The sequence below is a fragment of the Vidua chalybeata genome, chromosome 33 (assembly GCF_026979565.1).
Source record: "Vidua chalybeata isolate OUT-0048 chromosome 33, bVidCha1 merged haplotype, whole genome shotgun sequence".
Lineage (NCBI taxonomy): Eukaryota > Metazoa > Chordata > Aves > Passeriformes > Viduidae > Vidua > Vidua chalybeata.
In genome coordinates this window covers 243,226-255,837 of record NC_071562.1, presented here as the reverse complement: position 1 = coordinate 255,837, position 12,612 = coordinate 243,226, and the positions used below count along the sequence as shown (strand labels likewise).

General features: G+C 66.9%; 2 protein-coding genes and 1 long non-coding RNA gene across 4 annotated transcripts in view; 1 reads left to right on the top strand and 2 right to left on the bottom strand.

The window, feature by feature from the left end:
- Positions 1-1,141: 1,141 nt before the first annotated feature.
- On the bottom strand, positions 1,142-6,272 carry SAMD1 (sterile alpha motif domain containing 1). Its single transcript, XM_053968335.1, has 5 exons — positions 5,718-6,272; positions 3,807-4,089; positions 3,497-3,590; positions 2,951-3,062; positions 1,142-2,206 (listed from the first exon to the last, which is right to left on the bottom strand). The coding sequence occupies exons 1-5, from the start codon at positions 6,246-6,248 to the stop codon at positions 2,042-2,044; spliced, it is 1,185 nt and encodes a 394-aa protein (XP_053824310.1). The 5' UTR covers positions 6,249-6,272; the 3' UTR covers positions 1,142-2,041.
- A 726-nt stretch (positions 6,273-6,998) lies between these two features.
- LOC128802122 (uncharacterized) lies at positions 6,999-10,373 on the bottom strand. Of its 2 annotated transcripts, XR_008435342.1 has the most exons (3): positions 10,171-10,373; positions 8,890-8,995; positions 6,999-7,660 (listed from the first exon to the last, which is right to left on the bottom strand). It is a non-coding gene; the product is annotated as an uncharacterized LOC128802122 (long non-coding RNA). The 2 variants fall into 2 exon arrangements; XR_008435341.1 differs by lacking the exon at positions 10,171-10,373 and having other exon boundaries at positions 8,890-9,281.
- Positions 10,374-11,904: 1,531 nt separating this feature from the next.
- Positions 11,905-12,612, top strand: part of LOC128802072 (adhesion G protein-coupled receptor L1-like) — a 44,833-nt gene continuing 44,125 nt past the window's right edge. Inside the window, exon 1 of the mRNA XM_053968265.1 lies at positions 11,905-11,992. The gene's annotated coding sequence lies outside the window, so the exon portion shown is untranslated. The remainder of the gene's footprint in view (positions 11,993-12,612) is intronic.

The window sequence follows — 12,612 nt, the reverse complement described above, 5'->3', positions numbered from 1 at the left end:
AGCGCGGTAAGCGCCGCCATCTTCGCCCCGGATCGGGTAATGCGCATGCGCGAGCGCGGCGTTATAGATTCGCGCGGCGGGCGTAATGCGCATGCGCGCTGTACGGTGTTAGGGATTATGGGTCGCGCCGGCCGCCGTACGGAAGGAGAGCGCAGCGGGCGCTACCATCTTCCCCTGGAGCGAGTAATGCGCATGCGCAGAGAGTGATGCTGTTCAGGGCGGTGGGCGCCGCCGTCTTCCCGGAGCCGCCATTGCGCGTGCGTGGGGTGACGGGGACGGTTACGAGCCTCAACGGCTGCTGTAGCTTGGGGAGAGCTGAAGGGAGCACAAGGGCGGGTTTTGAGTGCTTTTGGCTACTGCAGGAACGCGGGATGAGAGAGTGAAGAGAGGGCACGGCGGCTTTTTGGCCCCGTTGGCCGCCGTACGGAAAGAAGGATCAGGACGCCGCCATATTCACCAGAGAAAGGCCACTGCGCATGCGCAAAGCTTATGGCCTTTGGGCCTGTCCGGCCGCCGTAGGGGGACACGGGGGGACGATCCTATAGAAACATTTATGGGGCCTTGCGGTCCTGTGGGGGCAACAAGGGCCCGTGTGGGGGTCCTGTGGGCCGGAAGGGCCGTGGGGGGGGGGGGGGCCGAGGATGTTGCAGAGCGGCTCGAAGCACACTGGGAGCGTTGGGGCGTTTCTGGCTTTAGCGGCGTCTGAGGCTGTTTAGGGGCAGTTATTGCTCTTCTAGTGAAGCCTGCGCCTGTTCTGGGGCTGTTTGGCACAGTTTAAGGGACCTGAGGCTGTTCTGGAGCAGTTTGGGGGTGTTTGGGGGAGCGGAGGCTGTTTTGGTTTTCGGGGCAGTTTAGGGGGGCTGTGGCTGTTTGTGAGGTTTGTTTATGGAGCGCGGCTTTTAGGCCCTGCCGGCCGCCGTAGGGGGCGGGATTGTGCTAGCTGCAGGAGGACGCATGCGCAGAGGAATGTTCTATACAGCGCATGCACGGGGCGGAAGGAGAGGCTCCGGTGGGGATTGGCGCCCCCTGCCGGGCGGGAGAACCAGCGCATGCGCACCACGCCCAACTGCCCCCTCCATTCCACCCCAACCCTTTTGGGGGGCTCTACGGCGGGAGGACCCCCGGAACCGCGAGATTTTGTGTTTCTTTTATTTATTTTTTCCGTTTTTCTTTAAAAAAACCCAAAAGGAGTCGGGCCCGGGGAAGGGGGGGGGGCACAGACTGCGGGGGGGGGTGTTTGGGGGGGCTTCCCCCCCCCATGGCCATGGGATGGGGGGGCCGCACCCCAATTTGGGGGGGGCACGGGCTAGGCAAGGTTAAAACATCTCTGGGCAGAGCGCCCCAACCCCCTCCCCCCGCGGTAAAAATCCCCCCCAAGAAAAGGGGGATCCCCTAAAAAGGGGGCTCCCTCAAGGAGGGGTGACCCCGCCCCCAGAGGGCCGCCCCCAAAAGAGGAGTGACCCCACAAGGAGCGGGGTGTCCCCACCGCCAGTGCACCCCAGAGAGGGGACGCCCCAAAACAGAGGGGAAGACCCCTCTCAAGAGAAGTGCCCCCTAAAAGAGGGGTCCCCAAGGAGAAGCCCCCCAAATGAGGGGTGGGATCCCCCAAAGGAGAAATGACCCCCCCAAAGAGAAGTGCCCCCAAAAAAAGGGTGAGACCCCCCCCCCACAAAAGAGAGGCAGTGCCTCCAAAGAGGGGTGTCCCCTAGAGCAGTGCCCCCCCAAAAGAGAGACCCCTCAAAGAGAGATGGGACCCCCCCAAAATAGAGATGAGACCCCCTCAAAGCGAGGCGGGACCCCTCAAATGAGAGCAGGACCCCCCAAATTAGAGGTGAGGCCCTAAAGAGAGGCAAGACCCCCCTAAATAGGGATGGGATCCCCCCAAAGAGAGGTGGGGCCCCCCAAAAATGGGTGGGGCACCCCTGACCCCCACCCACCCCCCAAAGTCTCTGTGTGCAGCAGCGGGGGAGGGAGGAGCCCTCCTGGATACCGGGGTGTCCCCGCGGGTCTGGGGGTGTCCCCGCGGGTCCAGGGGGGCCCCTCAGGCCGGGAAGGGCTCCGGGGGGGGCTCCTCGTCCTGGAAGTGGCTGCGCTGCAGCAGCTTCACGTGGTACTCGTAGATCTTGAGCGCGGGGCCCAGGCGGATGGAGAGCCCTGTGAGCACATCGGCCCTCTGCATCAGCAGCAGCGACTTGCCGTCGATCTCCTGGGGACAGGGAGGGACATTGGGGACATGGGGACAGCGAGGGACACTCATGGGGACAGTGAGGGACAGCCACAGGGACCGGGGACACCCGGGGGACACAGGGACAGAGCCCTGTGAGCACATCGGCCCTCTGCATCAGCAGCAGTGACTTGCGCCGATTTGGGGACACGGGGACATTGGGGACACTGGGGACAGAGGACAGCAGGGGACAGAACCTGGAGCAGCCCCGGGCGATGGAGGAGGGTGGGGTGAGGCTGTTTGTGGGGGATATGGTGTTTGGGGACATCTGCAGGGACAAAGGGACACGGGGACAGTGGGGACACCCCAGTGAGGGACAGTGCAGGGACAGCCATAGTGAGGGGGGAACACCTGGGGGACACGGGGACGGAGCCTGGGGTGACCCGGGGAGGGTGGAGGTAGGAGGTGGGTGCTCAGGGGGACTGGGGACACCCCAGGGACAAGGGGGACACTCCAGTGGGGACACACCCAGGCACAGTGGGGTCACCCAGGGTGATCCTTGGGGACGGGGGTGGCTGCAATGGGAAGGGGAGGGGACCTAGGGGGAAAATATGGGGGATGCCTTGGGGACACCCCCAGGGACAGGTGGGCACCTGGAGGGCAGTGGGAGGGCAGGGGTGGCCACAGAGGAGTTCTGCAGGGAGGGGGGCATCCTTGGGGACAGCCACCGTGACAGGGGACACTGTGGGGACACCTGGGCAACAGAGGGGACAGGGGTGGCCCCACCTGCTCCTGGAAGGCCCCGGCCTGCTCGGGGAAGCCGGCCTCGGTGAAGTACTCGACCACGTCCCGCACTGACCACTCCACCGGGTCCACGGCCTTGTCCTTGCGCCCGGCCCTGGGGACAGGGAACACAGCATCAAGGGGACACGCGGGGGACACCGTGGGGACACGGGGACAGTGCAGGGACACACAGACACAGTCACTGCAATGGGGACACCATGGGGACACAGTCACCGGGACACAGGGACATCGTGTGATGGGGACACAGTCACTGGGACACTGCGGGGGACAGGGGGACACCAGGACACGGTCACTGGGACACAGGGACAGTGTGGGGACAGAGTCACAGCAACAGGGGGGTGACAGAGGGACATGGTCACAGGGACAGGGGATGTCCAGGGGGACATGGACACAATGGTCATGGGGACAGCAGGACAGTGGAGGGGACACAGATGGACACAGGCTGGGACACAGCTGACACACAAGGACACAAGGGGACACTGGGTGGCACACAGCTGACACACAAGGGGACACTGGCCCCTGACTCACGTGCAGCTGAACGGGGCTCCCTCGGCGGCCTGGGGGCCCGGCCGGCCCGGGGACAGCGGCACCGAGGGCTCAGCCCCCGCCAGCGCTGGGGACACTGCGGGGACACCAACGGGTCACCCTGGGACAGCCCCGAGTGACCACACACCCAGAGTGACCCCCAGAGTGACCCCCATCGGCGACTGACCATCACCCTCTTCCCTGACCCTACAGCCCGGATTGACCCTCACCCCAAAAGTGCCCTCAGCACCCCCAAACTTAAACCCCCCTACCCTCATCACCCCCAAAACCACCCTCCCCCCTCAGTCAGTACCTGCTCTGTCGGGCTGCCCGAAGGCCCCCTCCTTTTTGAGGGGGGCCATGTGCTGGCAGCCCCCCTCCCCCGGGGCGCAGGCCTTGGGCTGGGGGGGCCGCTCGGGGGGCGGCTGCCCCGGGGGGCGCAGGGGGGGCCCCCCCCGGCCCTCCCCGTTCAGCTGCCGGGGGGGCCCCGCGTCCTCTGAGGCCTCCGAGCCTGTCCCGTCCTCGTCTTCCTCATCCTCATCCTCCTCCTCCTCCTCCTCCTCCCGTGCTGAGGCCTCGCTGCTGCTGCAGGGGGGCTGGGGGGCCCCAAAAGCACAGCGTGAACATCACCCCACAGAGAACCCCAGGAGCTGGGACCCCCCCAGCAATCTACGGCCCCCCAAAATGTATCTGTGGCCCCAACATAGACAGCCCCCACGAAACTGCACAGCAGCACCTTGACCCCCCCCCGCAGTGGGACACCAACCCCCCCAAAAAATTCAGAACACCCTCAGTCCTGAAAGCCACCCCCCCAATCCAGGACACCCCCAAAAATGACCCCCCTCAGTCCTGCAGGGCCCCCCAAACCCAGGATCCCCCAATTCTGCACTCCCCCCCAGTGCAGTCACCCCAGCATTGTCATTGTCCCCCCCCCAACATCCTGGGGTTCCCCCAACCTCCCAGCCCCCCACCCTCATCCATTCCTGGCTCTTGGTGACCCCAAAACCCCCACAGGTCCCCGCTGTCACCTCCACAGGTCCCCTAAATTCCCCAGTCCCTGTCCCCCCTCTCCAGGTCACCCAAGTCCTCTTGGGCTCCCCAACATCCCCTTGAGATCTCTGCTGTCCCCTCAGAGGTCCCCTAAAGCGTGTCCCCAGCCCCCTCAGCCCCCCAAGTCCCCTTACTGCCCCAGTTCCCTTAGGGGACCCCAAAATCCTCTCAGGATCTCTCCCCAAGTCCCTTCAGCCCCCCAGACCCTTTCTCTGTATTCTGTGTCCCCTCCCTAGCAGGTCCCCTCTACCTTCTGTTCCCTCTCTGTCCCCACCAACCCTTCAGAGGTCCCCTCAGGACCCCCAGTGCCCCCTCGCCACCCCTGTCCCCCTCGGCCCTCCTGTCCCTGGTCCCCCTAGAGCCCCCCAGTCCCCTCCGTACCCTCAGGGTCCCCTCAGCCCTCCCGGCTTCCCGTCACGACCCCCAAACCCCTCACAGCCCCTTCTCACGACCCCCGCCCCTTCCCCAGTGCCCCTCAGGCCCCTCCCTCACGGAGCCCCCCATTCCCCCCTGGGCTCTTCCCCCGGGACCCCTCCAGACCCCCAGGCCCCCCATGTCTCCCCCCCTTCCCGCACTCCCCTCAAACCCTCAGGATCCCCTCAGGCATCCCCTGTGCCCCCTTCGCGACCCCCGAACCTTTCCCGTGCCCCTCGTTCCTCTCAGCGCTCGGTGCCCCCTCACGACCCCCGGGCCCCTCCGCTCCTCTCAGCCCCCCGAGACCCCCGGCCCTTCCCGCGCTGCCCCTCACGGCCCTCGCACCCCTCAGGGTCCCCGCGCGATCCCCTGTCCACGGAGCCGCCTCTTCCCCTCATGTCTCATCCCCTTCCCGCGATCCCCCTCACGACCCCCGGGCCCCTCCCCAGTGCCCCCTCAGGACCACCACCTCCGGTGCCCCCTCACGACCCCCGCTCCCCTCAGCTCCTCATCGCTCCCCCCCTTCCCGCGCTCCTCCTCACAACTCCCGGTCCCCTCCCCGCCAGTGCCCCCTCACGACCCCCGCCCCCCCTCATCGTTCCCCTCAGCCCCCGGTGCCCCCTCACGACCCCCACTCCTGCCAGCCCCTCACGTCTCCCCGCCGCTTCCCGCGCTCCCCCTCACAATGCGAGGGCCCCCACTCCCCTCAGCTCCTCACCGCTGCCTCAGCCCCTCACCGCTCCCCTCAGCCCCTCCTCACCTTCCGCGCCCTCCCCGCGGCCGCTCTCCCGCGCTCCCCGCGGGCCGTGGCGATGGCGCCCAGCCGGGTGCGCTCGGGCCGGGCCCCACCGCCCGCTCCGCCGCCGCCGCCCGCCCCGGGGGCCGCCCCGGCCGCCCCCCCACCGCCGCCGGGCGCGGCCGAGCCCTGGAGGCGGCCGCGGGTGAGGCGGCCGTCGCCGCCGAGCAGCCGCGCGGTGTCGCGGAGGCTGACGGGCGGCGGGCGGCGGGCAGGCGGCGGCGGGCGGCGCGGCGGCTGCACGCGGGCGGCGTTGCGGTACGAGATGCTGCCCTTGTAGGAGACGCGGAGCACGGCGCGCTGCTGGATCAGCTTCTCCAGCTCGGCACGGGTGCGCTCGGGTTCGGGGCCGTGCCGCCGCCGCACCATGCGGCAGATGCGCTCCAGGTCCGGCCGCGCCTTGCGCGAACGCAGCGAGTCGATGGTGTCCAGGATCCACTCCTGGTACCGCGGGGCCTGCTCGGGGCCCGGCGGCGGCGGCGGCGGCACCGCCATGGCCCCCCCCCCGCGGCACCGCCGGCCCCCCCCCTCCCGCGCCCCTTCCTCCTCCTCCTCCTCCTCCTCCTCCTCCTCCTCCTCCTCCTCCGCCCCCGCCCCGCCCGCGCGCGCCCGCTCGGAGGAGGAGCCGCGGCCGCCGCGCGCGCGCGCCTCGGGATGGGGCCGCCCCGCGCGGCCGCGCCCACTGGAAGCCACGCCTACAACGACGATAAGCAACGCCCATCCTAGCCAAGCCACGCCCATAGCGTTGGAAGTCACGCCCATGCCTAGCGGTCCCGCCCCTTCTGTTGTGAAGACACGCCCATCTATGTAAACCACGCCCATGTAGAAAAGGCTACGCCCATTGTGGGGAGGCCACGCCTTTTCTAGAGACCACGCCCACCGCTAGGTCCCCTGGCCCCCCAAAATGGGGATCCCCAATTGCACAGACGCCCTGAGCTCAGGGAGCCCCCCAAACCCATGGGGTCACCCCAAACACATTGGGGTCACCCCAAACCCATGGAGCCCCCCCAAACCCATGGGGTCACCCCAAACTCGTTGGGGGTCACCCTGAACTCATGGAGCCCCCCCACACCCATGGAGCCCCCCCAAACCCATTGGGGTCACCCTAAACCCACTGGGATCCTCCCAAACCCACGGGTCACCCCAATTTCAGGTCCCCCCAAGGTCGTGGACACCCCAAACTCACTGGGGCCCCCCCAAATCCATGGGAGCCCCCACTATGGGAGGACCCCAAAATTTCCAAACTCGACTTTTATCCCAAACTTTATTGATTCATCCCAAAGCCGTTTACAACAAAGATTTGGGGGGGCTGGCTCCCCCTCCCAGGGGGTTTTGGGGACCCCCCCCGGTTTTGGGGACCCCCATTTGGGGACAAAAGGGGGGGCTTCCACCTGGGGGGGGTTAAAGCAGGGGAGTCACTGCCCTGGGACACCCCAAAACCCCAAAAGCAGGGTCACAGCCCTGGGGCTCCCCAAACTCCTGGGGTTCAGGTGTACTGCAGGTATCTCCAGGTTTGGGAGTTCTGGGTTTATGGGGTGCTTTGGGGTGCAGCTGTGCATTTTTGGGGTTCAGCTGTGCATTTTGGGGTGCAGCTGTGCATTTTGGGGTCCAGCTGTGCGTTTTTGATGTCCAGATGTCTATTTTGGGGTCCAGCTGTGCATTTTGGGGTCCAACCATGCATTTAGGGGTCCAGCTGTGCATTTTGGGGTCCAGCTGTGCGTTTTTGATGTCCATGTGTCTATTTTGGGGTCCAGCTGTGCGTTTTTTGGGGTCCAGGTGTCTATTTTCAGGTCCAGGTATCTATTTTGGGGTCCAGCTGTGCATTTTGGGGTGCAGCTGTTCATTCTGGGGTGCAGCTGTGCGTTTTGGGGTGCCTCCAGGCGCTCTGGGCTCAGGTCCTGCAGGATCTGGGGGGCAGAAAAATCCTCAAAATCCCCCAAAACCTCCCCAAATCCCCCCTGGGGACCCCAAAAGTCCCCATGGAACCCCCAGGATCCCCCTGGGACACCCCAAGGTGACAAGGGACACCTCGGGGACCCCCTGGGGGGGGCAGGGGACACTTTAGGGACACCCCTAGGGGACAAGGGAGATGTTGGGGACAGCCCGGGTGGGGGGCCGTGACACACGGGGTGGGGGGACAGGGATGGCCCTGGGGGACGGGGGGACACCTGGGGACAATGGGGACACCTGGGGACACCTGGGGACACCCGGGGACACCTGTGTGACACCTGTGTGACAATTCTGTGACACCTGGGGAAAGGGACACCTGTGTGACACTGCTGTGACACCTGGGGAGAGGGACATTGTCACACCTGGGTACACTGCCACCAGCCTGGGGACATCCCGGTCACCTCCCTGGCCCTGGGGACACCCCATCGAGGTGCCACCAGAGCCCCCCGCGCTGGGGACAGCAACGTCCCCTCGGGGCCAAGGACACCAACACGTGTCCCCCCCCCCCCCGGGGACACCCTGGGGACACCGACGGCCCCAGAGCCGATGTCACCTGTGTCCCCCCCCCACCCCTGCATTCCCAATCCCACTCCTCAGTCACCTCCCCGTGCTGGGCTTGTCCCCCCGTGTCCCCTCCTGTGTCCCCAATGTCCCCCCCGTGTCCCCCCGTGTCCCTTTCTGCCTGTCCAGCACCCTCATGGCAAAGCGTCCCCCTCGGTCCCCTCCGTCCCTGTCCCCCCATCCCTGTGTCCCCCCTGTCCCCAGCAGAGGACAGCACCCAGAGCTGGCCCCGCTTTGGGGACCCCAAAACCACAGGGAGGGACAGGGACAGCACCGGAGTGGGGTTCTTGGGGACATCGAGGGGACAGGGGGATGTGGGAGAGTCCCCAAGGGACAGGGGACCCCCAAAGGGACAGGGGACACCCCAAAGGGACAGAGGACACCTCAAAGGGGACAGGGGACCCCAAAGGGACAGGGGACACCCCAAAAGGACAGGGGACACCTCAAAGGGGACAGGGGACCCCAAAGGGACAGGGGACACCCCAAAGGGACAGAGGACACCTCAAAGGGGACAGGGGACCCCAAAGGGACAAAGGAACCCCAAAAGGATCCCGAGGAACAGGAAGGGACAGGGGGGACCCCAAAAGGGACCAAGGCCACCCCACATGCCCCGGTCCCCCCTCACCGTGTCCGCAGCTGTCGCCGGCCGCTGTCCCCGGGGGCTCCCGGTACGGCCCAGTCGGACCAGTGACCCCCGGGGGGAAAATGAGCCCCCCCCGCGACGGGGGAAACTGAGGCAGGAGCAACCCCCCTTTAGGGACCCCCGAAACGACTCGGGGGGACAAGGAGGGAGCTTTGGAGGTGTCCCTCTTCCCCCCCCGATCAGGGCTCACTCTGGGGGGTCCCTCCCCGGTTTTGGGGTGCCCCCGGCCCGGGCTGCTCCCGGGGGGGCTCCCCCCGGCCCGGGCCCCCCCCGTAGCGGAGGAGGCGCCCCAAAAGCAGCGCCCAGAGCAGCGCCTGCAGCCACAGCTGGAACGGGGGGTCCCAGCCCCAGCCGGGACCCCCGGGGGACATCGCCCCCCCGCTGTCCCCTCCTGCCCCCCCGCTGTCCCCTCCTGTCCCGGTACCGCCCGAGCCCCCCCGGCTTTGTTCCCGGATCCCCGGGGAATGGGGGAGGGTCGGGCCTGACCCGGCCACGCCCCCCGGGCCCCCCCCCAATCCATCCCGGGGGCACCGGGAGCGCCCCCCCTTCTCTCCGCCGGGACCACGCCCTGCCGTGACCACGCCCCTTCCATAGACCACGCCCACTACCAAGACAACGCCTAATAGGCACCGCCCCATCCGTTAGCCACGCCCACATCACCGTGGTAACGGACCACGCCCCCTTCACGTGCCCGTCCCCCATGGCAACCCAGCGCGCCTTCTGTCGCTATGGCAACGCCGGCACTGCGCCCCCTCTGAGGCCACGCCCATTGGCGGGACGCGCACCTTATTGCCTAGTACACGTCCAGGCCACGCCTCCACCAAGGCCACGCCCCCTCGCGGTCCCATAGCAACGCCCGCTCCTTTCCAAGGCCCCGCCCCTCTCCCCGCCCTTTGCCAAGCCCCGCCCCCTGGGGAGGGGGTGACACCCCCGGAGGGGGGAGGGGACCCCAGACCCTTCCCCGCCCCCCCCCCCGCGGTCCCAGCGCCCCCCGGGCCCCCCGGTTCGCTCAGCGGGGCACGGGACCCCCGGTGCCCGCCCCGGTCCCGCTGCTTCCGGAGTCCCCCCGGGCCCGCTTCCCCCGCTCACCGCTCTCTCTGCCCCCCGGGCCCCCTGGGCCCCTCGGTCCCTCCGCTTCCTCCCCGGGCACCCGGCCTCCCCCTCCCCCTCGGTTTTCCTGCCGACCCCTGGTCCCGGTCCCTCCGCTGTCCGTTCTCCAGCTCTCCCGGTGCCCCAGCCCCGGTTCCCCGGTGTCCAGCTCACCTTCTGCAGCCCCGCTCCCTGCACTCCGGTCACCCGATGTCCCGATATCCCGGAGTTCCGCTCTCCGGCCTTCCCCGGTACCCGCTCTCCCGAGATCTCGGAGTGGATCGCGGTCTCTATCCCGACATCCCGGTGTCTATCCCGGTGTCTATCCCGACATCCCGGTGTCTATCCCGCTGTCTATCGCGATATCCCGATACCCCCCTCACCTCTCTCCCGCCGCCTTTCCCCTCACGGGCCCGGTGTTCCCGCGGGCCACGCCCACCCCTCGCTCCCGCCTCTCATTGGCTGCACCGCCCAGCCCCCCGCTTTCCATTGGCCAGCGCGGCCCCGAGACCCACCCACCACCGCTCCCCATTGGTCAGGGCTTCAACTTGTACAGACATCGCCCCGCCCCCACCCCATTCATTAAACTCGAACCCGCCGAGGGGCGGGGCCTTGGGCAGGGGACGGTGTCTAACGGGATTGACATGTGATGGGCGGGGTTTGTGTAGGGGCGGGGACAACGATGATTGACAAGAGAGGTCGGGGCTGAGTGGGCTAGGGGCGTGGCTTGCACTCCCCGCCTCGTGCCTTGCACGAGGGCTCATTAATTAACCCCCTTAATTAAACTAATGGGGCTCCCGATAACCCCTGCTCTCTGCTCTATGTCTGTCAATTAATCCACCCTCCCTCCCTATCCCTGCATAATTAACAAGCTCCTGTTTAATTACCCCATCTCATTAGCATATGTTAATATATGGCTGATGACAGTGATTAGCAGGGCTCCTGCTGCTCTTAATTACTCATTAGCTGGGATGGGCCTGCCTGTTAATTGGTTTAAGAAGCCTCACGTCATAGCCCCTAGCTCATTAACATTTCTCATTAATGCTTCTTCATTAACATTTCCATTAGTGCTCCCCCTTATTAAGACTCCTCCCTAAAGTTCACCTACCTTCATTAACATCTCTCATTAGCACCCTCCCCCATTAACTCCCTCTCATTTATGCTCCCTCATTAATGCTCCATCATTAACACCCCCCTCATTAATGCCCCTCATTAACGCTCCTCATTAACACCCCCCATTAACGCCCCTCATTTAATGCCCCTCATTAATACCCCCTCATTAATGCCCCTCATTAACGACCCTCATTTAATGCCCCTCATTAATACCCCCACATTAATGCCCCTCATTAACGACCCTCATTTAATGCCCCTCATTAATACCCCCTCATTAATGCCCCTCATTGACGCCCCTCATTAACACCCCTCATTTAATGCCCCTCATTAACACCCCCTCATTAATGCCCCTCATTGACGCCCCTCATTAACACCCCTCATTAACACCCCTCATTTAATGTCCCTCATTAACACCCCTCATTAACACCCCTCATTAACACGCCCTCATTAACGGCCCCTGGGCGGCAGCGCTGCAGTCCCGGCGTTGGCCGCTGGGGGGCGATGAGGGGGGAGGGTCCGGGCGGTGACCACGAGGGGACAGAGCGGGGTGGGGGAGGGGCGGGGCAGTGACCACGAGGGGACAGAGGCCGGCCCGGGACCGGGAGGGGTCGCTGCAGTCTCGGCGGTGACCCTGGGGGGAGGGGGCGGTCCGGGGTGGGGGAGGGGTCGCTGCAGTTCCGGCGGCGGCCGCGGGGGGCGGTGCTGAGGCGGGGGATGGGAGGGGTCGCTGCAGTTCCGGCGGCGGCCGCGGGCGGCGCTGGAGGGGCCGGGAGGGGCGGGCGGGGGTCCCGCAGTGCCGGCGGCCGCCGGCGGGGGGAGCCCGCGGGCGCGGGGCGGTGCGGGGGGGTCGCGCCGCGATCGCCGCATGGAGCTGAACCCGCAGGTACCGGGGGGGACCGGGGGCACCGGGGGGGGTCCGGGGGGGTCCCGGGGCCCGTTTGGGCCTGGGGGAGCGGCTCCCGGGGGATGGGGGGGGATGGGGGGGCCGGGGGGAGCCGCCCCCGCCGGTGCGGAGGGGCCGGGGGGGCGCTGGGAATTGGGGGGGGGGGGGATGGTGAGAAAGGGGCGCCGTTAAACCGGGGGGGGGGGGATTTAAAGGGGGGGTTTAAAGGGGGGGGCGCGTAAACCTGGGGTGGGTCCTGCGGGGGGGGGGGGGGGCTGTGCGAAATGAGGGGGGGCGTGGGAATTGGGGGTCCCGAGGTGCGGGGGAGGGGCCGTGAAAAAAAGGGGGGGGCTGGGAAAAAAGGGGGGGGGAGCAAAGAGGGGGCGAGCGATGTCCCCGGGGGGCCGGGGGTGACATTTGGGGGGGGCAGGGCGGGGGCCGAGGATAAAGGAGGAGGGGAACAGGGCGGGGGCCGGGAATTGAGGGGAGGGGGCGCTTGAAAAGGGGGTGCGGCCCCTCCCGACGCCCACCCCCCCCATTTGGGACCCTCCTGGGGAGACGCGTTTTGTTCCCCCCTGCCCCCGGGGGAACTGAGGCGGGGGTGGGGGTGGGGACCTCGC